The sequence below is a fragment of the Malurus melanocephalus genome, unplaced genomic scaffold, assembly GCF_030028575.1.
Source record: "Malurus melanocephalus ecotype Western Australia unplaced genomic scaffold, MMel_1.1 scaffold_76, whole genome shotgun sequence".
In the NCBI taxonomy this organism is placed as follows: Eukaryota; Metazoa; Chordata; class Aves; order Passeriformes; family Maluridae; genus Malurus; species Malurus melanocephalus.
Window position 1 is genome coordinate 1589979 of NW_026623308.1, and position 25222 is coordinate 1615200.

The 25222-nt window shown below is 39.5% G+C and overlaps 1 protein-coding gene across 3 annotated transcripts in view; it reads left to right on the plus strand.

Annotated features, from left to right (window-relative positions):
* The first annotated feature begins 14010 nt into the window (after nucleotides 1-14010).
* SS18 (SS18 subunit of BAF chromatin remodeling complex) overlaps nucleotides 14011-25222 on the plus strand; it is a 43575-nt gene continuing 32363 nt past the window's right edge. For 2 of the 3 annotated variants that reach the window (XM_057367244.1, XM_057367245.1), the window contains exons 1-3: nucleotides 14012-14201; nucleotides 17617-17693; nucleotides 18966-19050. In XM_057367244.1, coding sequence (XP_057223227.1) covers nucleotides 14133-14201; nucleotides 17617-17693; nucleotides 18966-19050 — 231 coding nt within the window. In that variant the 5' untranslated portion in view covers nucleotides 14012-14132. Of the gene's footprint in view, nucleotides 14202-17616; nucleotides 17694-18965; nucleotides 19051-25222 lie in introns of all 3 variants that reach the window. The other variant, XM_057367243.1, reaches the window with a different exon arrangement.

Here is a 25222-nt window from a genome sequence, read left to right on the forward strand (position 1 = left end):
ACACACCTCACAAAGCTCAGCTCTAAGTCAGAAAGATAGATCAGAAAATTGAGTGAACAAAGGAAAAAAATAAGGGAGGAATGGGCACAAGMAGTAGCCATGTGTAGCTGAAAATACACAGTAAACAGGAAACAGGTACCGTAAAAATGCCTTTACAGAAAACATCCACAGTATTAAAGCTTAAACATTGGGCACAAACACATGCTCAACAGAACATAGAGAGTAAAATCAATTGATCTCAGGCTTAACATTTGAAGAGTTACATAACTATGCTAAGATGTTCCACTGGATACCACTTGCTATCCAGTAAAACTTGCTACAAGAGTATTATCACTGAAGCTGCAGTAGTGTATAATAATACAGCATTATRTAAAGTGATGCTGCTATTTTATTTATTTATTGATATTGCTCATGAATAATGTACCGCATTGCAACACTTTTAGTAAATGAAACAGGTCACAAATAAGATCTGTACTGGACTCATAGTACCACTGAGCAGTAATTAGCCTCTTTGGAAAAATTACAATAAAAAAGAATGAAAAAATGAGGTTCTGACAGATATTGCATATCCTGTACCACCACTAACCCAGGCCAATCATCAGCTTCCGGAAACACATCCATTCTTTTTGTGGCAAATACATATGCAAGGGAAAAAAAAAAGATAAATATATGCCTCTTTATACAGCACAAGCATATTGGGAGTAGCACAACTCTAGCTCCATCATGTTTCAGGAAAACTACAAAACTCAACTTAGTCAGAAACAAGTCCATTCAGCAACTCAGTGCACTGTGGGCAATTACTGCCTCTAAGAGCTTCAATAACATTATGCTGCCATAATTTTTCTGTGATTTGGATCTTTTTCCCTTCTCTGCTTCTGCAACTTGCATTTCAATATCTTTTGCATTAAAAATCTGAGTAAAACAAGATGATTAATGCCACTGATTTCCAGTTGTGATGTTCCAATCTATTTAGTGACCCATTTATTCCATGGCAAAAACCATGTGGTTAAATATTTGTTGCATTTCAAAACAATGCAGTCACAATCAGATTTATAAATCAGACGAAAGCCAGTTAAGACACTGCTGGCAGCCAGGAGTGGAGTTACCAATGACACCAGTAAAAATCTAAAATCCAAGTGCAGACAAATTAAAACTGATGTTGATCTTCACTTACCTCCTTAAAACAGTTTTAAGAATTTTGTTGAGTCACATAGGATATCTTCCTGTTCTTTCACTCTGTGCCCTAGTATAAAACAGACTCAGATGTCAGCCAGAACTATATTCCATCAGGCTCCTTTCAAAATTTAAGAATGTGTACTGTATTTAATTGTGGTTTTCAGCTTTTAATAAACACATAGATAGTTATGCAGCTAAAAAAAAAAAATCTTTCTAAAAGAGAACACTCAAGAAACAACATTCTGGTGATTATTCCAAATTTGTTGAGAAAATAAACTTACAGCACAGTTACTTTTTGTCTCTGGGAGAAAAAAGGAAAGGAAAAAAAGAAACATAAACCCAAACAGAAAAACCAAGTACTGACTGGAAAAAGGGCATGGCAAATCAGTTTCATTAGGGCATAGACGTACTCTCCTCTAAATGATAAGGCTGTGTCCTTGTTTTCCTTTACCTTAACAAGTATCATGTTATATAAAACTATTGCTGGAGTGGTGTGTTTAATTTCCACCTTCCTATGCTCACATATTGTCTTGGATTAAGCAGGCACATGTTTTTTAGCTGAACTGGTGATCTTCCACCAGGAATTTATAATTTAATTCACCCTTAACACACAAAGAGCATAAAAGCATAGAAAGATAATGATTCCTGAACCTGCAACTGCAATCTTGTTTCCTTATTTTGGTTCAATTGATATTTCAAAGAAACTGGTTTAGTTTGATCAAAAATTAAAAAGTGCCTGYGAAGAGTACCTGGATTTATCTTTCATTTCTTTTGGTCATTAGTAAAAGTATGAAGATTTTTTCCTATTCCTATTCTCTCTCTCACACTGTTCTCATATTTGAAGGGAGAAAGAGGGGTATTTTAAACTTTGAACAAAAGTTAAAACTGAAAAATTAATCTAATGTCAAAAGCACTAATGCAAAGCAAATGAATTGTTTGCCTTCTTTAAACATTTGGAAAAATGCATTTATATATTGTTCCCTCCCCTATTTTTTCTGTGCTGTTTCTGAAACATCCAAGTCACAGTCACTTACTGTACTATCATATTGTAACAAAAGAAATGCACACTGAATTTCAAAGTACACACTCGTTAAAATTTGTTATTCAWGCTGAAGACCTAGAGATAGTCAATACCTTCTGGTGCTCTTTCAGTTTGAGCCCATTTCCACGTCTTGTCAATGAACCCCACTGGCTCTGTCCTCTTTGCAGCCTTCCTTCAGATATTTAGAGATACTGTCTTTATCTCCCTGAGCCTTCTTTCTCCAGGCTGGGCAGCCCCARCTCTCTCAAYCCTTTCTCACAGGTGAGATSCTTCAGTCCTTTCCTCATCCTTGGGGCCCTTTGCTGAACTCTCTCTTKTACTGGGGAGCCCAGAATTGGACACAGCACTCCAGGTGTGGCCTCAGCAGTGCTGAGCAGAGAGGAAACATTGCCTTCCTTTAACCACCTGGCAACACTTTGTAGAGGTAGTATTACAGTAACTGTTACAAAAAAAAATTAAAAAAAAAAAGAAAAATAAAAAAGAGAGAGAGAATATTGCATTCTGATAATACTTCTAATGCTAATTTTTGTATATAGTATAAAGCCTGTATTTTCCACTTGTGATAGAAACAGAAGCTATTAAGCTACAAAGGGACCACAACATGTCAGAAACACTGTGATAAGGATCAACTACAGGATAAAACACTGCTATAATTTTCATCATTTTCAAAGACAATGATAATGTGTTATACAACCCACGCAAGTAGCATGTTGCCATACACCTTCCTACACTGCTTCCTGCRTGAAATGTTCCCAGCAGTGTCTTACACTATTATAAATCAGCAGCAACCATTACAGCTCCCAGCACTATCAATCTACAGAGACACCAYAAAAGTCACCTAACATTGTACCACCATATGTTTGGGGAGATTTCATACATCAAGTTGAATGCACAGGTGTCACCTGGAATAATTTTTGTGAGAAGATTTTGCATACCATTTATATAATTGTTTCCCATAGAGTCATTAATACATACCTGGGATGGATGKTTTCTCTTTATTATAGCAAGTTCAGTGTTTTTTCCACCAGATTTCAYAGTGTAGCATACATGAAATCATTAAAACAAGCATATTAACCTAATATTTTGCATTTTCACGAAGAAAAGATGACCAAGATTTTGTAGAAGCATTTATCATGTACTTAGTACTGGATGACTTCTTAGCAAAGGTGGTTGCTAATTTGAGGGTGTCCTTTGAGCTCCTGTAGCAACTTTSGGGTATTTTTGTTCCAAAAACCCTTACCCAATTTTAGCATTGCCACCAAYCACAGAGGACAGAAAGGAAGGTGCAAATCTCACCACAACACACATGAACTTACCTGCTGAAATCGATCTTACAAAGAAAGGCTTAWGTACATTTTGTACTCAGACTCCCTCACCATCCCTATGCAACACGCAGTGCACAACATGACTGTCTGCCAGGTCAACAATTTCCTCTTGCAGCTCCAAGTTAGACTCTCCTAATGTTTTGGTGCTTCATTTTAGGATGTTCCTATATATAGGAACATAAATACACGAGAACAGCAGTTCTCAATTATTTCCAAGTAACACATGTCTTTTTCTTTACATAAACTATTCTGGCAACTTTTGTTTGCCAAAACCTCTTCTGATCAACAACTATGGAAAGGACAAAAATTTCAATACCTTTAACACAGTCCTGTAAGCAATAATTGAAGGAACTCAATTCTGTCCATGGCAGAAGCATTCTGAGTAAGGTGGGATGTAGGCTATTTTGCTAACCCACATAGATCTATATTCAGCATTTTAGCAATGCTGTGGCTGAGTTTGGTGGGGCTTTTTTGCAAAAATACCCAAGAAGCTCYATTTGAAAGAACTGCCAAAGTTTGGTACATATTTCTTTGCATCAGAGAAGAAAAAAAAAGGCATACACAGGGTTTCTCTGAAATGGAATTAAAAACTTTTCTCAGTTTCATTGGCATCTAAATCACTGTCAACTTCCCAGTGAATTGAAGAGTGTCCACATGTTCTGGTACACAAGACTACTTTCTAGTGCTGCATTTTATTTTTTGCATTATCGAATAAATATTTATAGTGGTTCAAGGATTATCTTTCCCCTCTGAAGCTGAATAATTAAAAAAAAATCTAATAACACTAAAAAAAATCAGTAGCATTTGTTCGTTTAGAAGAGATGCAGAAGGTACGCAGAAGCTTTGCCTGGGTTTACTAAAGAGCTGATTATGACCATCTTCACTTGTGCCATGAAGTTGTGAACTAATGGTATCTCTGGTGGTCCAATTGCCAACACACCACCACCAATCCTGCAGACAAGGTTCCATCTTGCATTTTCTCCAAATTAAAATGAAAATGACATGAAAGGTGTCCTGCATCTTTTACAGTGTGAAAAAAGGAGTATATTTAGAGGATGGGAAAAGCAGATGGGGGCAAAGGCTTCCCTGCTTTCTGTCTTTTGGGAATGAAGCAGAGAATATGAACAATAATCCAGTTAACTACACTCTTGAGGCAAAAACTGGGGAATAAGAGCAAGTACAGGTCCCAGCAGGACAGGAAACCAAGAAGGTGTGATGGGCAAATCACAGTATTGAACATTAGAAGACTGCAAAGTTAAACACTACCACTTGAGTTGGTAAGTGCTACTCTACGTTTGCCTTGGGAAGAATAAAACCACACAAACAAACATGCAACAATTAAGAAAGGAGAAAAGAAGGAATTAGGACTGTGCATTACCTTTTCTCCATAACCTCCAAGTTAAGAGCCCAAATCTCCAAGGAGAAGGGAATTCTAAGGGAGATAACAGTAACAGGCAAGAATGGCTATTACCTGGCTGCTTATCTAAAAGGCAGCTTTCCCCACAAAGGTTCTTAAATAGAGACAACAAAAAGTGTGTACTTACTTGCCAGTGCTAGCAACTATATTAAAACATCATAGCATTAAGAGGTTAAAGAAGGTTAAAGAAAATTGGCAAAAATATCAAATTGATAAAACTTGCATTTACAGTATCAACACAGTAATGACAAGCACTTATATAATAAATCTACCTGCTTAGATACAAAGATAGGCCAATAGAGAAGTGATAATCACTATTAAACTTTGTCTTTGCATTTATTCCCTTGGTGAACAAAAGCAGAGACATTCATAAAATACAAAGAATATACATAAAATTAGTGTAAGACTTTAAAGGATCCTTATGTCCTTCAGTCCTTTGCTTCAAAGCCAACGCGATATTTGAGTGCCTTCCCCAAGGCACATACTCTTATAGTCTGGGGGAGTTTTAATGCTACAGAAAAATTGTTCCAATTTATTCTAGGGCAGGGGAGGAGGATGGCAGCAGACATTTAAGCCCAAAGTTGCCTTCCAGGTCTCCAGAAACATTTCCACTATCATCCTTGTTTTGCTGAATTTAATCTGTGGGTTAACCTTTCTTGTCCCTTTTAGCCTGCCTATTGCTGCTGGAATTAGTAAAGAACTTCTGCTATCCAAGTGGCTTGTTCCTAATGATGAGATGCAAACAGACACCTAAAAGATGGTTTTAAAAAAGAAAATAAAAGGACCACTGATTTTGAAACATCAAAATTATTTCCACTGGCCCCATAAGAATCTCTAGGCTATATTCAAAACCGTTGTGTAGAAGCCTTCATGTCCTACTACTAACCTCCCAAACCTGTGTCCATCTTCACAATAGTCTTCACAAATTCASAGTTATTCAGTTGTCTCCATAGATTGGGTCTTCATAAATTCAATTTTAAAGGTCTCCTATGCACCATATACTTGCAATGCAATGTATCATGGTGCAATAACTGGTAAAAATATCTGCAAAGCCAAGCATATATGATCAACCAGCGCATACATTCTCCTTACAGTTGTTTCCTCTTGATGCTTGGTGACATTTTTGGTTTTGTGTACCCAACACAGATGTATCCAGCCCTCAAATTCCATCCTGTTAAATAATACATTTTTCTTATCCCCAATATTTATGTTATGCAGAGAAGATGTTGTAATAATAAATCTTTTCACAAGGCATTGGCAAATAGTTTATGTGGAGGCTGTGTCATCCTCCCCAAATTATAAATAATAACATCTACACCTGTTAAGAAGGAAAATTCCAAGGTATGGTAAACATCACAGCAAAAAATTTTGAAGTTGCAAAAGCTGTGGTTTACAAATACAATAGAGAAAGGCAGCCCCTGGATAAAAGGCTTACAACCAAGTAGAAAAGAAAGGAAATAAGACAGTTACAAACACGAGAGCCCAGGCAGATAGGCAAGGCAGCACAGATCAATGTGCTAAGTAGTATTCTCAGTATATTCTTTGTTTATAGGTGCAGTCATGGCTAAGATGATCTAAAAGTTATCTGCTGACAAAGAAGGGTAAGGGTGATCCACTATTCTGCCCTGTGGATCATCTTCCCTTGCTTTGACATTGAAACTTATCTGCTCCCAACCTGTGAAGCTGAACAAGCAGAAAAGTGCTAATAAAGAAAGGCAGTTGTTTTCTGCCAATTTAGCTTCCTTAAACATCTGAAAACTGCATGATCAGACAAGAAAAGTGATTACCTGTCATAAGGACAGGTAATAGAGATACAGGAGATAGAGTGAGAACACGAGTAAGCATAGAGGGACCTGAAGGAAAAACATCAATTTTGGTAACAGCTGGCTGTGAAGTTTACTTTTAGCTGTAAGATAATGCCAGACTGCAACTCAAACGCTGTCACTGGTTTCATAGGTATTTTCATGGGGATGAGTTTTGAAGGCAGACAATGATGTAGCACAGACATTTATGAGAAGGTCCTTTTACAATCTCAGGTAGAAAGAAAGAAAGGTGAAGACTGCTTCTTTGGAAACTTCTGAGAGAGAATGKAATGAATGTTACAGTCAACATCTCAAGAGCAGAGAACTTTGTTGCTTTCTCAGTTTGAAACTCAGCACTTCCTGCCATAAAACCTTTCTCTTAAAAGATGCAAATAAATGAAAAAAGAAAACTTCAGTCTGTGTCAGATCTAACAATGGACTGAAGAAATTAAATGAATGATAGGATCAGTGATAAATAAACAAGGATTTCAAGCTGAACATCTCAAGCATGACTGAAATACAACATAACCAACCCCTCCTTTGCTTAGTCAGCCTTCCTCAAAGATGCTCTCCTACCAACACTAATAAACGGATGTAAAAGTGGGCTGGCAGAAATGGATCTTCTTATGTAGCACTCAAGAAAGAAAAGCTCTTTTACTACACTATATGCAAAACTCCTCCCATTTTTATGCAATATTTTACACAATGTGATTTTCTCCTTATCATTTACCTAAGACCAGAGCTTAGGCACATCACAACCAACATCAAACTAGTTTTGGGGACAGAGAGGGTAAATTATTACGTGTGTAAATRCAGAAAAATACATATCATTTTAAAAGATAAAAAATGGTATCTTTGGTCATTTCGGAAGAATAACAGACTATGATTTGATACTTCTATTATAAAATGTTTGCTCTTTCCAAAATTCCAAACCAACAGGCACACACTAACTGGCCATCAAGTCTACTTGTTTAAGAGCTCATAAAACTTCCGTTTTAAATTATGCAAATGAAAGTTTCCATAGACAATTTCATGTTACATTATCAATCCATTAAAATTTTGTCATGTCAATCCATTAAAATTTTGTCATCTGTTCTAGCCTTACAATTCATTACTTTGCTTACAAATAAATACCAATAAATATCAATAAACATAGGAGGTTTAATCTGCTCCTCTTCACCAGATTTGACCTCTGTCTCTTCCACTTGGCTCTCCCTGTCATAATTTCTGATGAATTTAATTGGTTTTAGTTTCCTTTCTCCAGAGAGCAAAGTTACCTCAATTCTTCATTCATGGGTTATAATTTATTTTCCTTGACAGTATCTAATCAACTTTCCAAGTTGATGCTGACTGTGTATTATAAGGTATWCTGAAAAAGACAAAGAAAAATAAAATATGTGCTTAGTATTTTCAATAAATACATAAACATTGAATCCATCAAAAATAATTATTCCAAACTGAATTATTTTCACTAGCTAAATCAGCAGGGTAAAATGATGCATCACCTACGGTAGAATCAAAGGCCCACTTGGAATGACTAAGAAAGAATATAGCATTTAGAAAATGGCATAATTAATTTACTTGAGCAATTGTACCTTGTTTCTGCAAAAATATATACACAGTAATAGCTAGACTGTGGATGTATTTAGAAAATTACACAAAACCATATTTTGTCATTAGTAGAAGACTAGAAGTATTTAATAATGAAGGTTACATTCTAGGAAAAAAAACCTACTTTTTTCATTCCTATAGAATCAACATAAAAGAGGCATATGTATTATTATGGCCCACATTCCCATCAGCAAGGCTTCTAATTAGTCTTTTAATTAGAATTTTCTTACTGAAAGCCAGAGCAAATTCAACTTGATTTTAAAACTGACTTAATATTAAGATAGATTGCGATTTTACTTGCAAAATAATATATTGCAATTATGGGATGACATTTTTTAAAGTATCTTTTTGTAGAAGAGGCATACTTTTTATTCATGCTGAATAAAAGGAAAAGAATGGTAAAAAGCATTGCTACATCCTTAAMTGCTAGAAATCAACTTTCTATGTTGCTTATAGAAAATTGCAGTCAATTTCTATTTGTAGTGTAGTTCAGAGGCAGTTTACCTATTTCTGGGATACGTGTCTAGTTGTCCTCATTTTAAGATACAGGCCTACAGTTCCTACCTTGAAAATACCAGCTATGGACCAAGAGTGGGAGGAGTTGTTGATACACCAAGTGGTGTCTTTCAGATGACCTCGGTGGGTTGAAGAAGCAGTCAGACATGAACWTCATAAAATTCAGCAAAGGGAAGGGCAAAGTCCTGCACCCAGGGAGGAGCAACSCCATGCACCAGCTCATGCTGGGGGTGACTGCTCAAAGCAGCTTTGCAAAAAGTATTTGGGAGTCCTGGTGGACAAAGTGGCTGTGAGCCAACAATGATTCTTTGCCACAAAGGCCAAGAGCATCCTGGACAGCTCTGGAAAGAGGASTGCCAGCAAAATGATGGAGTCTTCTCTCCCTCACAGGATCAGGCTCCCTGAAAGGATATTGCACTCAACATAATTTGCACTTTCTATATTCCGTCAGGAAGTTGACTGCATTTGTGTCAAGGTGGAAGTACTGCCTCTAGTTGTTCAGTCATCTCCTCTGTCCTTCATGCTTATGAGTCTTCAGAAGGGAGATGCTGGAGATGACACATTGGCTGCGGATGTGAGAGTCGACAGAACAACAGTTTGACTCTCCACTGCAAATGCGTTGTCTTTTAACAGATATGAAAGTTCAGTGATCGTCAAGATCATTGCTGCCTTTTCTTCAGCATGGCTTGGCACTGCCTTCTTATGTTTGTCTTTTCTACTTTGCTTTCAACATTCAAAAAATTAAAAAGTTAGGGAAATGTAGCACTTTTCTTCTGTGCCCTAAAATAAAATATTAACCTCTAAGAATACTTGAGGAACTTTCAGCTCTAAGGAGGCTTAGATTAGATGTTCTGCTATTTTTTATTTATAGCATATGTTGCTAGTAGCTGGAGATTCCCTTTTGAAGAATAAAATCAGGACATGGAAAGATTTTCACACTGCAGATATTGCTTTTACTCCCATTAGTGCAAACTGCTGAACCTGCTGTGAGCTTCTTTATTCTAAATATTTATATTTGCAGACTAAAATGACAGGTAATAGAATAAAAATTGAGCATCCCAAAGATTTTTTTGTGGATTTGTGATTGCCCCTCTGGAATATGGCCACCAATATCCTTATAGTGTGCGGTGCTGTTTGAGTGCTTAATTTTATACTGGAACATATAGGATTGCACTTCAGGTGCTACTTTTTACTACTAATCCATGCAAGAGCCAATGCAAGAGCCAATGAATAGAAATTACAAAACTTGGGGGAAAAAAGAGAACAGGGAAGAAGCTAGCAGAATAAATTCAAGACAAATTTATTGTGTTASCATCATCCCTTTTAGGAAGCAAAAAGCACCATTTACACTAAAACCCAGTCTTTTGTTATCAAAATACACTTTGTTGCGTATTTTGATAACAAGTTACTGGGTTTTAAATAAACAGAATTTGAACATCAGCCATTTATATAGGCATAGATTCAGGTGCAAGCTTCATTTTGCCAYAAGATGAATTAACACAGAGACTGGGCATACAGAAAATCCCAGAGAAGTTATGAGATCACCAAGTTCAGTTGGTGAAGAAGTATTACATCAAAAATGGCATTTGCTCCTTTTGCCATCTTCCTTTTTCATTTACTGGAGACTCTTCTTCCTCATGATCTCCTCTGTTACCTGACTGCATTGTTGATGTTACAAAACATCAGCATAAACACCCTTATTTTTGTTTTTTAATTTCAAGATGAAAAGCAGTCTACCCTGAAAAAGAGGCTCAAATTCACCATTGTCCTATCAGCAGCAGATGCCGAGCTGTCATCCTTAGTATAGTAAAGTGGGTGAGTTTCTGTCATTTGAAGTGAGTGCACAAAATGAGGCACTGTCACTAAAAAAGCTGTTAAAAACTTTGTCTAAGAAACACCTGTCTCATAGGAATCATTCYTAACTTTCATACCAAGGCCTTCAGTCAAGAAGGTTTTTAAACAAGYGGTACTACCATTAAATTCTTTGCTGTCCTTTTTCCTGTGGGTATAGCTTCACAAATACTAGGTTTAATTTTTTTTGAATAATGAATGTACATTTGAAAATGTTGATTAACTAGCATTCTGTATTTTCCTTCTTGTGGATGGAAATGTCGGTGACTCTGTGGAAATTCATATAATAAAAGTGGCAGAAAACAACTTGCTACYAAGAAATATGTGTTGAAAAACATAGGAAAAAGGCTTTCAAGACTGAAACTCCTCTGTCTGCATTCTTCTCTCTCCAAAGAATATGACATACTCAAATGCACATCAACAAAAAATACCCTACAGTGACAAAAGCTGGAATAGAGGTGGAAGCAAGATCTCATTGAAACATATTTGCATTTGAAACTCTTGATGATGACTGAGATTTATGCATCTAAATTACAATTAAATAATGTTAAGGTTGTGAGTAACTCACAAGAGCAAAGAAATGTGCAATTAAAGGGAAAATATACCATATGTCCTTTGATATCTAGGCATATTGCAGTGCATTAAGGAAGTCATAAAAGAGACACCCTGTTGTGGTTATGTGTTCTGAGACATGTGGCATATCTCCATTGCAGCTATCTATTTCCCTGCTTGTATGCATCTGTGCCATTATTTAAATGTTGATTTTTAATGTGAATTTCCCTTTGCATGGTAAAAACAGAGCTGCAGACTTGTTTTTAAAATGTTTCTTTAGATMTGTTGCTATTTATGAAAATGCAAGTCTAAAATGTTAAACATAGGAAGAAACATCACAATGGCAAAAAAAAAAAAAATTAATTGTCAGACAAAATTAGGTAAAGGAGAGAGTTTTGGTGACTATGAGTGAATGATCTTAGATCTTCCCTCTAAAAAATGACAGAGKTGAATTCCAAACACTGTTCTATATTTTGCATGGAAATAGCAATGTACTAAAAAATTTGACGTGTTTAGCTTGGACCATCTGGACCATCTGGGAAAATACAATGGGAAATTACTTKCATTTTAAGGTTCCTCACCTGTGGCATCCCACAAGCCTATTTTTTTTTCTCAACTCCTCAAGTCCTCACAATTCTGTTAGCAACTGGATAGGAGATGTTTGGCTCTGATTACGCAATGATTCGCCCATGGCCATCATGCATTCTTCATTCATAGGGCTCTTTGATGCTGTTTGCAGTAACTAAAATAGTACCAATTTGAACACACAGGTATTACAACAGTTACCCTCTGAATTCACTTCAAGACCATATAATAATAACAACTATGAATCACCATGAAGTGTATCAACTTTAGAAAAAACTGGTTTCAACAAACCTTCCTTTTTTTTACTTTTGGTTTCCATACAAGTATTATAGCAATGATGATGATGTTAAAGTGTGTGGGAGACAAAAAACAAATGGACCAAAATAGTACAAAAAATGGACCACAGTGATGAGTGAAATGGTTAGAAACATAAAGAAAGCAATGGATACACTGGCATTGCTCCATCTTAGTGTAATGTACAGCGCAAGGATTGGGTCACAGATATTCCTGGAGAAAAGCAAGCCAGATTAGCATCATGTCAACTCGGGGTCCTGTATAATCTGAAGAGACAGGGCAGAAGAAGTGCCATTCTGGTAACAGAAAGCATCAGGCCCAGGTGGTGAGCCCTTGGGGAGCAGGATGCTGTAGGAATGCAACAACAGCTTGGAGCCAGCAGCTGTAGAACCGGTTGTCAAGGCAAAAAAAGCAGGGGGTGATGGGCAGTCACAGCACACCCTCGGACAGCAGAGCCAGCAAGAGTAATCGTCATGGGGCTGGGGACAGGAGCCAGCCTAGACACWGTCTGAGGAGAGAGCATGCCAGTTGGGGAGCAGCTGCACAGCCACGGGGTGCCCATGGATGTCACTGACAAATGTGTGCTGTACCCCAAAGGGCTGGCTAGGGCTGGAGGGAAGAAAGAGCCAGGGCCTTCCGCCAGCAGCAGCTGAGAAACAGAGCAAGCAGGGCACGGRTAAGGACCAAGATTCACGTTCTGTGGCGTGGGCTGTGGTGTCCCGACACCGGGCAGTGAGTGTCCTGCCAGCCACGGCAGCACTCACACCTCTGCCAGCTGACGGAGCTGGCAAAAGGCAAGGAATTCTGTACCCACAGCCGGTAGTGTGGCACTGGAATGCACACGGGCTGAGCAACGGATGTGCCCAGGAAAAAGCCGGTTTAAAATGCTTTGTTTGGGGACTTTCAGTGTCCCTGTATCCATTACCCGTTGCCAACTCTTCATTCTCCCCCAAATTGTCTTAAACTTTGCAAACTTGTTCATGAGCCTCTTTGGCAACACTGAGATTCCCTCCAGTGGCTGCACTGAAACAAATCAAGGCCGGTTTCAGCACTTCAAACGTCCGTAATTTGTATTTAATATTACAGCCGGAGCTTCTCCCTACTCGGTTCACAGCTCATAGGGAAAAGCCGCCCCACGCCCCTGGAGCTTTTTCCAGTGCTCTGCCACCCTCCAAGTAAAGAAGTCCTTCCTCATGGTGAGGTGGAAACTTGTTTATGACCGTTGCTCCTTGTCCTGTCGCTAGGCATCACTTTCTTATCTCCCGCCTTTGAGATGTTTACATGCATTAATGAATCATCTCTTCTCTAGACTAGCAGGGCGAGCTCCCRCAGTCTCTCCTCATGASAGAYGCTCCAGACCCTCYCRSCYKCCCAGCYCCTCCCTTCAGCGTCCCCGTCCCGTCCCGCCTCGCCAGCCGCTGCCCCCAGCTTTGGCTGCCCGGGTGCAACCAACTGCGGCGCTGGGCAGAGGGGGGAGTACAGAGTGTGGCCCGGCCCAGCCCGAGCGTGTCCCCTGCAACGTGCGCGCCACAGCGCCGACACCCCCCCAGCCGGCCGCACCACTTTCCTGCGCTGAGGCGCGTCGGGCAGGAACGTACCAACGCAGCAGAAGGAAAGGGGGTAGCCTAGAAAGGCGCGTGAAAAGGCTGCGGGGGGCAAGGTCACTTTCGAAGCCGCTCAGCGTCGGCTCTCGGTCCCGTTATTCTGGCCGGGCCGTGCGGGGCGGCCGCGGTCTCATCGAGGCGCCTCTTCGCCAGCGGGAAAAGCGGGGAGGAGCCGCCAGTCCTCCTTAACCCCTTCCCTCGGCGGGATGGGGATGGGCCGTCCCACCGGGCGCGCGCGCCCCCGCCCCCCCGCGCGCCGCGTTCTTCCCGGATCGTGGCCGCTGCTGGGTCCGCGGGGCGCGCTCGCGAACGGGCGGGAGCGGGGGCGGGCGCGGAGCCTCCCGGCAGCCGCCAGACATGTCGGTGGCGTTCGCGGCCCCGAGGCAGCGGGGCAAGGGCGAGATCACGCCGGCCGCCATCCAGAAGGTGAGGAGGGCGCGGGGAGGAGGGCCCAGCCGGGGCGGCCCCGGGGGCTGCAGCTGCCGCTTCCTGCCGCGCGGGGAACGGGGGCGGAGGCGGCTGCGGCCCGGAGCGCCCAGGCCCCGGCGGGGAACGGAGGCGGCCTGGCCGCCCTCGTTGTGCCCGGCGCTCGGCACATCTGCACTTGGACACTTGTTGGAGGGTCCCGGGGCCGGCGGAAGGCGCCGGGCGAGGGCGGGCGATGTGCCTGGGCCCTTTCTGCCCCCGTATTTCTTTCTTCACTTCAACTGCCCTGATCGCCCCAGCGGGCCTGAATTAACTGGAGAGGACTCGGCCTGGAAGTGGAGGAGTTGAGATAGTCCTTCCTGCGGGGGGGCTCTGACAGGGGCACCGTAGCCGGGTTGTTGCAGAGCCTGTGCCTGTCTCCGGGCGCTGCGGGGCAGGCGGCGGCTCCAGTTCCCAAACTTGGTCGGCATGGTAGTTAAGRCTCCCACCCACTAAACTTCAGGTGTGATTAAAGAAGAACGTTGCGGTCGGAGCCAATGACAGCGGCTCCGGATGACTCCATTTAAGCTTTTGTGGGAGGGAGCAAGTTAACTCGCTAAAGCGATCAGAGAAAACCGCAACAGGATTTATAATAATCTACAGTGTTTTGTATCAGCAGCAACAAAGGAGCATGTTCAAGTTCACTGGTAACTGTGTGGTATTTGGAAACTTTACCGAAGTTATCATACCATCATTGGTGTGGATAACCTTGGATGAAACAGATTTCAGATTGCTATGAGCTCCTTGTATAGGGGAGTCTTTTGGGTAGACAGACCTAATCTCTGATTCAGTAAAGAATTAGAGTCTCAACAAGGTATGTGTTGCGGTAATACCCTTCTCAAAGAAGACCCCAGAGTTATAATGGGGACCTCCAGGGTAGTGTAGGAGAAGTTAGTAGTTGAGAATTGTAGATGAAAGTGGAAATTACAGACGTTTAAATTTTTTTTTGTGCTGTAGTCAAACTATTAGTTTAATGGTGGTATGCTGGCAAAATCCTAGTGTTGAAGCTGAAGAATTTTTGTGATGTACAGAAACTGTCAGAAGCCCAGAAGGTATTTTCATCCAGTTGGAAACTAAATTCTCATTTGATGCTAGGTGTATATAACTTTTAATTTTCTGTCAGCAGACGCTCAGTTGAACTTTTATAAAACAGTTGTCTGCAGCCCCATCTAGGRCACAGGTTTATTCCTTCTTGTTCCCTTCCCTCTTAGCCCTAGCATTCCTGCTTCCCTCCCATCCCTTCCTCCCCAAGAAGTTCAGCTTCCATGGCTTTGGTGAAGAATGCAACCATCTAATGGGCAGTGTTAAGGTCTACCTGTCTGCTAAGCCTTAAGAATCTGCTGCTTTCCTCAGGACTGTGGGAGACATTCTGAGGAGAGCCTTGATTCAGTGTCCTGTGCAAGTGCTCTATTAGACTTTGGTATCAAAGGTATTATCTCTTTTTTTTTCCTTCTTTTTTTTTCTTGTGAGCATGGACACTGTGTTTCTTATAAAATTTAAAGTTAGTACACATGTCATGTGCCAGTAGCACTGCTCTTCAAAGAGTGCAGTTGTAGCTTTGCCTATTTTCTGAGGCTCATGCAGTAACTGAAAATAGTGCAGTTATGTCTGTGTTTAGTGCTTAATGATTGTGTTTCCAGATCCAGCAGTTTCAGGCAAAATACTTGCACTGGGATCATTCTAGTCCGTTAKGGTGAATTAATTGTTAGAGTTTAAGAAAGCTTGGCTGGCTGTAATAACGAACATGGATAGAAGTCCTGAGTGGAATGCATAAGGTTTCTGACTTCCTCTACTCTTTTCATAATAGAGATGGATGAGGCAGGAAAAAAGTGTCAGTATTTTTTTTCCCTTCCTGTAGAATTTGTTAGGGGAATAAAGGTTGTATAATCATGTTGTGCTTTCCTTGTTGAAGGATGAGCCCTAGTCACGGCTAGTTTCAGCCATGGTTGGAAGAAAGAGGGACTCTGCGGGATGTTTCAAGATTCTGTTTTGTGAAATTCAGCAGCTGGGTAAAGGGATCTAAACTAGCTTTCCAGTGAGAGAAAGCAAAGCAATACATTGACGCGAAACTTTTCATTGGCAGTAAATTTTCTGTGTCATTCAGTTGATTTGAATAACTTGGCTGGTGGCTCAGGTYAGTCATGGTTCTGCTGAATCTTGCCCCATCAGAGTGCAGGACATGAGCTAGAAAGACACGTGTGGGCACAATACACTCTAGGGGACCAGGTTGTGGTTTTTTTTCCTGTTTACACTTTATGAACTTTTTGTAGAAAGTTGACCATTTCCCATGATTTTTAGAACTACTCTTTTTTKGKYMRRRRAWTYMMYWAWMRGKWWTYSWTTTYMWKGWWKSYTYYKRWGTATAACAGGTTTTTTGTGTCCATTTGTCCTGGTTATGACCATAGCAGGATTAATTCTTGTRGTAGCCAGGAGGGGTCATAGTGAGGACCAGGAGGTTATTCCGTACCATCTGGCTTCATTTTTCCAGTGTTGGGCGAAGAGGTTACATCTTGTGATGTAGTGTGGTGTGGAGTAGGGTGCTGTGGAATGGTCGGGTATTCCATGTGGTGAGCACTTGTGTATGAATCATTTGCCTCTCTTGTACCCTCCATTATTAGTATTTTTGCTTGTGAGAAAACAGGTAAGAACAGTTTGTTTCTTATCTCAGTGCTGTTTCCTGTAAATTTTTCTTATCTCAGCTGGTGACTTTGACCTTTTGTACCCTCAGTTCTCCCCTCCACCCCACCAGAGGGGAGAGGGGTGCATGGTTGGGAGTGTGTTCAGTGGGAACACTAAATTGGGGAATACCATTCCTAAACCATAACACCGTTATACCAAGTATTTATAAAATGCAGCTTAGTTAGAGATTCTTCATGTAAGTATGGCGTAGCTTTCCAGTGCATTTCCTTTTGATCCAAATTTGATCAGCTCAGTTTTCATCAAAAACAATATCAGAGCCTTTTAAAATTAAATTTATAAGCAGTTGCAGGCATTAGAAGGACACAGGAAACTTGGGGCATAGACTTTTAAGTGGATTTCTTGTTGGCAATCAAATAAAGGAATGCAGAAAACTTGAAAARCTGTCTAAAAACTTGTTGCAGATCAGGCATAGGTATTTGAACAGGATGCTTCATTTAGCTATTGATAGTAGTGCTATGAAACCCTTAAGCCAAAACCTGTAAAACTAATTAGAGGGGGTAAATGGGAGGAAAACAGTGTTTTATACATAATTGAAGTAGAATTTTCTGGATAACAACTTCTTTTTGTTGCTTTTAAAAACTAAGAAGAGGAGTAAGACTCAAGACTCAAACTTACCTTCAGTTTCTTTCCACAAAGAACATGAAATTTACTCCAGACTTCTTCTTTGTTGTTTCAGATGTTGGATGAAAATAACCATCTCATTCAGTGTATAATGGACTATCAGAACAAAGGAAAGACTTCTGAATGCTCTCAGTAAGACTTTAATCCATWTCTACTGTGGACTGGGTGAATTTCCATTTCCATCAAGAATTCACCATTCTTGATTTGTTTAGTTTACCTTACAGGAGAACTGTGCTGTGAAGAAAAGTATTGCTACAGATACTACACTGTAAAAATTTATGGGGTGGGGGTAGGGGTATTTGCTGTATGAGTATAACTTCTATCACTGAAATGTTGCAACTTGCCTACTGCAAGTTGATGTCATGATGATGATGCTCATAAAAATTAGGACTGTATWGCAAAGATCTTTTTCCTCTATATTGTAATTACATTGAAGGAAAGAGGTAGTTTTCTTTGAAAAATTCTCAAAATCATGTCAGAAAATGGACCTTTTTCTTCCTGATGGCATGTTTGAAAGCTACCTGGTTTTCACTTGCCCAAGAACAAACAGGTTTGTCTTAAAAAACTTGGCTTTCCAAAATATCCCACATGGACTTGCTGTCTAATGGGATCTTTGGAGAGCTTTCTGAGAGAACTGTAGAAGGAGTGAATTGTTAAGGAGTGTTATTTTCCCATTACACTCTTTTGGCATGATCATGGCACCCATGTTATCTGGCAAATATAGACACATAGAACATCTTAGTCCCTTGCCAAGAGAACTAGTAGTCTGGGAATAGGAGTGGGATAATAAATCATAGATGCTTTTGTTTTAAGAGACTACTTTTGTTGTAGCACAGTTAGGGTGTTAGGCTGTTTGCAAGCAGTAGTTATGTACTAGTAATATGCTCCAGCTTTCAAGGTTGTTTTTCCTGACTGTGGACTAGATACTGAGAAGCAGGACTGTGGGTCTCTAGGAGAAAAGTAATTCCATAGCAAACTTCCAAGGCTCTGGGTCYTGATGAAATATGGTCACGACTGACATAAATCTATGGTAACCTGAATTTGGTCACATAATAGAAAGCTCTTTTTCTCTAGTGTTTGCAATAGAAATTATACCATACACAAACACACTCCCTATACTTCTTCTGGTGATTTAGAGAACAGTGTCACCCAGCTTTAGGCTTTTTTCTTAGGAAGACAGTATTAGAGAAGAGATAAGCACAGATTTCATGGAGACATTGGGAAGGATTGGATAATAGATAAGTGTGRGGGAAAAGGCTTAAGATTGTTAGTAGTGGTACTCTTGTAAGTGTCCTGAGTCTTGTTTTACATAGCTAGCTTCCTTTACATATGTAGAATTAGAGTAAGTTCTGTTGTTACTGTATTTGTGAATTAAGATTTGTTTTGCTGTGTTTATTTTGATAGATACCAGCAGATGCTGCATACAAACTTGGTTTACCTAGCCACTATAGCTGACTCCAACCAGAACATGCAGTCTCTACTACCAGCAGTAAGTACAAARTAGTGTAAAAGTAGGGGAATACATTTCATTTGGATTCCAGAAGAGAGAAGAAACCCCAAAAAACAAWCCTGAAACCAACCAGCCAAMTGTTTGAGATAATGACCAAATACTTGGCCTCTGATGTACTGCACAGTGAATGCATGATGCTCGATTTGGAGTAATCTCACTCCTTAGGCCTTGCTTAAAACCTGTCTTGTTTAACTGTAGACTGTTAGTGTGAATTAGATGTGCAATGCACAGTTCTCTGGCCTGCCTCAAAGAAAGATTTTTTTTTCCCCTCAGCTGAGGACTGTGGTGCTATGTYTTAGTAAGCTCCTACAGTAGTACTCTTCTTCCTCTTAGGTTAGGGAAAGGTGAGGGAATGGAATTTTTTAACTATCTTTGGATTTTCCCCTAGAATAGCATCCATTCTCTCGCCTCAGTTGGAATGAGGCTGGGTGGATTTTTTTTCTGCTTTTCTACCTTCTATGTGAGTCTCAAATCCTTTGCTTTCTCAGGTATCGGAAAACAACATTTTTTTGAGGTGGTTGATGATAATATGAAAGAAATAAGGGCTCACAGGCTTAACACTGCATCACTTTTCATTTCTTGGATATTACTTGAAATCCTTTTTTAGGATTTTTAGGATTTTTTTTCTGAGTCTGTATTCCTGAACTCTGTGTTTTATAAGATGCCTCAAATTTTTCTCCTTTTCCATTGTTTATGGAACAGTAAGAAAAGAAACAGCAGCATTAAAATAGCTTGCTATCTGTTTGCTTTTTCTGCTAATCACAAAGCTTGGGGAGTTCATTGTGAGTAACACAAGGAAGTTCTTTGTTTTTTGGTAATAAGACTTTTCTTGAATTAATATAGTCTTGATTCATTTTTGTAATATGAAGTTAAAAAGAATGTCTATAAAACAGCCATTCCTAGATACTAGTTTTCACCAGCTGAAATTGAATTACTTTTTCTTTGGTCTCTGGAGAAGTGTTCTCCAATCATTGCTACTAGCAAAGCATCCTTTCAAGTTGGTACCTAGAGGACTATAGAAACAGTGCTTCATTATGTCCAACCTGTTGTGCCTGTAGTGGTTTCTCTTTTTATAAATCCATGCTTGTGGCTGAGGGGGAGGGAGAGAAACCTTAAGAAGAGCTGTGTGTATTCTTCCATTAATATGTTTTTGGAGGCTTAATTCATATCCTGGTTCTGATGACAACTGGAAATGAATTTGACCTTATCCTAGTCCCTAGTGGACAGCCCCATTGTTAAAGTTGAATGTGATAACATCCTCTGCTTAAAAGAAAATGAAGATAGGGCTGGGAAAGGCTTTTGTGGATCTGSACTGAAGTGTGTTTCTGATCTTCAGTGTGAGGAATATTCCAGGTATTGAGAAAAATAGCATAGTGTGGTTTGAAGGGTAGACAGGAGTCTCATTTGGACAACTGAGGAATAGGATGAAAAGGTAGCTTCCTGGATTTTCTTCCAAAAATACAAAATGAAATTTAGATCATCAGTCTTACCTAAATGTAGATGCTTGACCTACTAAGCAAAATCTTTGAAGATTGTCCTGAAATGTGGCATAATCAGACAAGATGATTTCTGTTGGGGTTTATAGAAGAATATTCTTTAAATTMTTTCTGTTTTCCTAGTAAATTTTAGCTAATAGAATTTGGGAGCATGTGAGCTATCATGTTATCTTTCTTTCTTGGATGTGAGATAAGCTATTTCAGAGTCTTTTCCTCCACTGGCTTTCCATGTAGGAGCTGATGAGGCTCACGTTGACTTGGAAGTAGTATGTTTCTCTTCACCRTGCTTGTGTATGAGCAGTTAATCAGTCCTACTAAATTCAAGATGTGGATGGTAACAGTTAAATATGGAGCAAGATTGTGTGTAGACATCTACTATTTTTAATACTAAAATACATCAGTTTTGTGATACTCCTATTGCAGTTTCTTTCCCCAGAAGCTAGGAAACCTTGAGTCTGGATAGCTTCTGAACTTGGGTTGTATCTCATCTATTCATTTCTGGAAGATTGTTCCCCCCAGTAAGCTATATTTTCTTTTCTGTTTTAATTTTATCTTGTTATTGTTTTASACAGGTAAATAAACTCTCAAGAAATTTCACAACTTCTAAAGTGTTTCATAAAGTGCTTTGAAGTAATAAAAAATAATAGTTATGTGTTAAAGTGAAGAGAATGTTTCTGTTCASATATCATTCACACTGAACAAAAGACATAAATGACCAAGTTAATTGAAGTTTTTAATGCAAGCAAAAATTGCTCTAACTTGATGAGGACTTCATTGTATCCTGTAGCAATATTCCTTAATGCTTTGTATTATCAGGAAAAATGCTTGTAGTTGGCTGCTGTGCTTCTTTCCTTGTCTTTCAGAATTCATTGTTCTAGTGAACTGACTGACGTAGTTTCTGAAATTCTGATACTGCCTTAGAGAACAAGAAGTGTAGTGCTGTGCAGAGTGATGTTTAGATAACTGGGACTGGAAGTGTGGAAAWGGTGAAACAAGTGAAGCAAGTGCTGCAGCGTCTGGGTGAGGGGAGCTAGGAAAACTTTGTAACTCCAGTGTCATAACAAACCTCCTGTTGTCTTGGTATGCTTGCTAAAGTATTAAATTACGACTTGTGGAGTAAGACACTTTCTCTCACGTTCAGAGAAAAAGTTGGAGGTTCTTGAGTTAACCTGTGTTTTCTCAGCTGTGTGAACAGCATTATTAAGGGCAGGGCTATTATGGAGTGTCTTCCCCTCTGGATAAGAGCAGTGACTAAGTCCACGTGGGAAGGCGATACAAATTTTYCCTGCCTGTTTTTGAGTTGTGGCAGGTGTTCTCTTTGTTGAATAACTCTTGGTCAAGAGKCTCTTTACCATCACCTTACGAGGTAAGCTAGCTTCCCAAAAAGGGCTTGCACCATGAGGAACACAACACTTGCATTCTTGTGATTTTTCACTAGTGCTGCGTTTGAGGGAGGCTACGGCAACGTATGGATGTCCTTTGTAGAGTGCAAGGATGCAATTTAAGTGGTGGTGAGGTATGTGTATGTGTGTTTCTAAACGTGAAATTTCAAACTGCAGAGCAAGCATCTTATTCTCCTTGACTTTTATTGTTTTCTGGAGTGCTTTAGTGGCCTTAAAAAGTCATTGCRGATTACTGAATAAAAAGTCCAGCTTTTCTACTTCCCTCTCTTATATGTCTTCATTTTGCCAAATATTTTCAAGGAAACAACCCATGACTATCACTTCGGTATGTGGTGGGAAGCTTTCCATTTTAAAGTGTGCAKATACTGAGGCCTTCAGGAATTATTTAGGAACATTTGTGTGGGGTTTTTCTTTTTTTTTTCTTAAATACAGGAAGTGATTTCAGTTTTTCTTGCTTGCATTCTGTCAGCATGCAGAGCAGAAGTGTGTATTGCGAGAAGGTATTGAAAATAAGTGCTTCTGATTATTACTCACCTGTGTAACATACAGTTTTCTTTTATATTGAAAGTGCCAGTTTTTTCCAGTACCACACTACAGTCTATATGGGTAATGACTTCCAAGAAAACTTACTGTGTCCAAGTAGTAGAAGAATCTGGCTATTGCATTAAGTAGTTTTTCTAGATTTTGTAGTATTGGAAAGGTTATTAACAAGCTTTCTACTTAATTTTTTTTTTCTTTGAGCCATTTCTTTTAAAAATAAAGCTTTTTGCAAGGTCCCTTATTGTGTGCTGTTCCCAAACATGTCACACAGATTAGACAGAAGTCCGTGCCACTTTAGTTATAAAATACATCTATATAAAATAATTATGTTTTTTATAAACAATATCAACAAGCACTACARTGCTGGTTATTTCCAAAGCAACTGCTCCAAGAGATAGAAAAGAAACAAACCACAACAAACCAAATTAAAAAAAACCTACCCACAACCCAAGACGGTCATTGCCCATACACAAAATAATAAAATGCTTCCRAAAATTATCTTGAAGACAAGTTTTCATGGAGTGCTAGTAATGATGTTTAATGGTTCTGAATTGTGGAGCTCTACAGGCTAAATAGGAATTTTCAGTGTAAGCATGGTTTCACTCAAACAGTGGAAACTCTCATGTAATTTTAAACACTTTGACTTTCAAAGGGGTAATGTTCAATCTATAGTTTTAATGTATTGGTGCTTGTAGAAAAAAGCCAGAGTCTTAAGAACTGAGCTGCGCACTCTGGATTTTTAGTAGTCTGTATTTTGAACATAAAAGTTATCTAAAATATGTGTTAATTGAATTACCTTAATGTGTTTTTTCTTGAAAAAAAGCAAGATGGCATCCTGAGAATAAAAATATGGCTCAGCTTTAACAGTYTAAATAGAATTTTGAAATAAGACTTTTGTTACTGATGGTGAGATTCTTGTCCAGTTAGGTACCAAATGCCTGGGAAAGTGTGATATCTGTGGTAGTGTTGTGGTTTAACCCYAGCTGCAATTAAGTACCATGCAGCYGCTTGTCACCCCACACATCTTCCTTCCCCTTGGGCTGGCCAGGAGATTCAGAAGAAAAGGTAAAACCTATGGATTGAGATAAGAGCAGTTTAATAATTGGAATAATATACCATAATAAGATTGTAATTGTAATGAAAAATACGATTGTAATTGTAATGAAAAATGAGACAGTAAAGCAACAGATCAGTGCCCAACCTGAATCTGATGTTCCACGGTGTGGATTATCCCTTTGGCCAGTTTGGGTTTGCTCTCCTGGGCATGCTCCCTCCTGTCTGCTTGCACACTTTATTGGCAGAGCCTGGCAAAATGAAAAATCTTCAACTTAGAGTAAGCACTGCTTAGCAGCAACTCAAACTCTGTGTGTTGTCAACATTATTCTACCGAATCCAAAACSCAGYACTGTACCAGCTACTGGGAAGAAAGTAAAGTATCCCAGCAGATAGTATAGCATATCCCAGGGCAGACAGCATAGCTTAAAATCTTTTTGTGATATGTGCAGTATGGGGCATTATTCAGCATTATCCTTTCACGACACAATTCAAGTTCAACTATTTGTAAACTGAATTAATAGAGAACAGAGCAAAAAGAAGGTCGAATGTTTCCTGTCAAGAGGCAAGGGAGCTATTAGTCATTACTGGAGCTTGGATTTTGAAGAATAATTGCTCTGATTAAATGTTATATAGTTTTCAAGAAATCCTAATAATTTCCCGAGAAATTATTTTCTCTTCTCTCATGTTATAAAAGAGAAGAAAGTGGCTGTGTTTGCACAACTGAAGGGGTGCCGTTGGAAATGAAGAGTCACTGGAGGGAGCTTCTTAAGCCACCAACTCCACTAAGAAAAAAATAAACTAAACAGGGAAATTTCAGTTGTTATGATGTTAGAAGTGAATTCAAAGACCACTAGCTGCCACTTTAAACCAGAGGATTGCTCTAAGTTCTTTATTTGCATGTATTGTTAATCAGGTGTGTCCACACGGGGAGCTAGTGCACTGTACACAAAAAACTACTTCTATTGCCTATGAAGTTCTGTGGCTGATTTAGAAATCAGTAAAAATAGCTGGCAGTTTGAATGAGGAGTATGCTCTAAAGTGTGACTCTTTCATACTCAGAGATGTGATTTGCCTCTCTGTAGTGCAGTATCTGCACAATAAATGCCTGTTCCAACTGCAGGCAGTATCCCAAGAGCTGTACCAGGCAGTCTGGTAACGTAGGTGCTGAGTCCTTCAGCCTGTATGGTTTTGCTGTTTCCCAAATGCTGTGCTCTGAGTATTCTGCAAGATTCTGCCTGMTTTAGTTGGGTTTACATAAGGCATTTTAGCTAGAACAGAGGTGGAATATTTCTGTYCGGTTGCTAAATGCAAGCAAAACCTGTTAATGTCAGACCAAACATAAAACTATCTTAAAACAAAAGAGGCAAGAGGCTGGGGAACACAAAGCTTCTGCTTATGAGGASATACAGGAACTGCATTTTATGGGGGAGTGACAGAGCACCTCTGAAGCTGTCTGTAGTTTCTATACTTCAGTGATCCCTGAGTTAACATCCACAGTTAACTTATTCAYGGTCAGTTACAATAAACCCACATGAATTCATAGTTTTTTAAATTTCTGATTTAAATAATTTTTAGTTCTATCAGGAGTTAAGAATTTTTTGGGGAATATTTTTTTAAGTATCAGAGTAGTTATTGCTATGAGGATATCAGTTATTT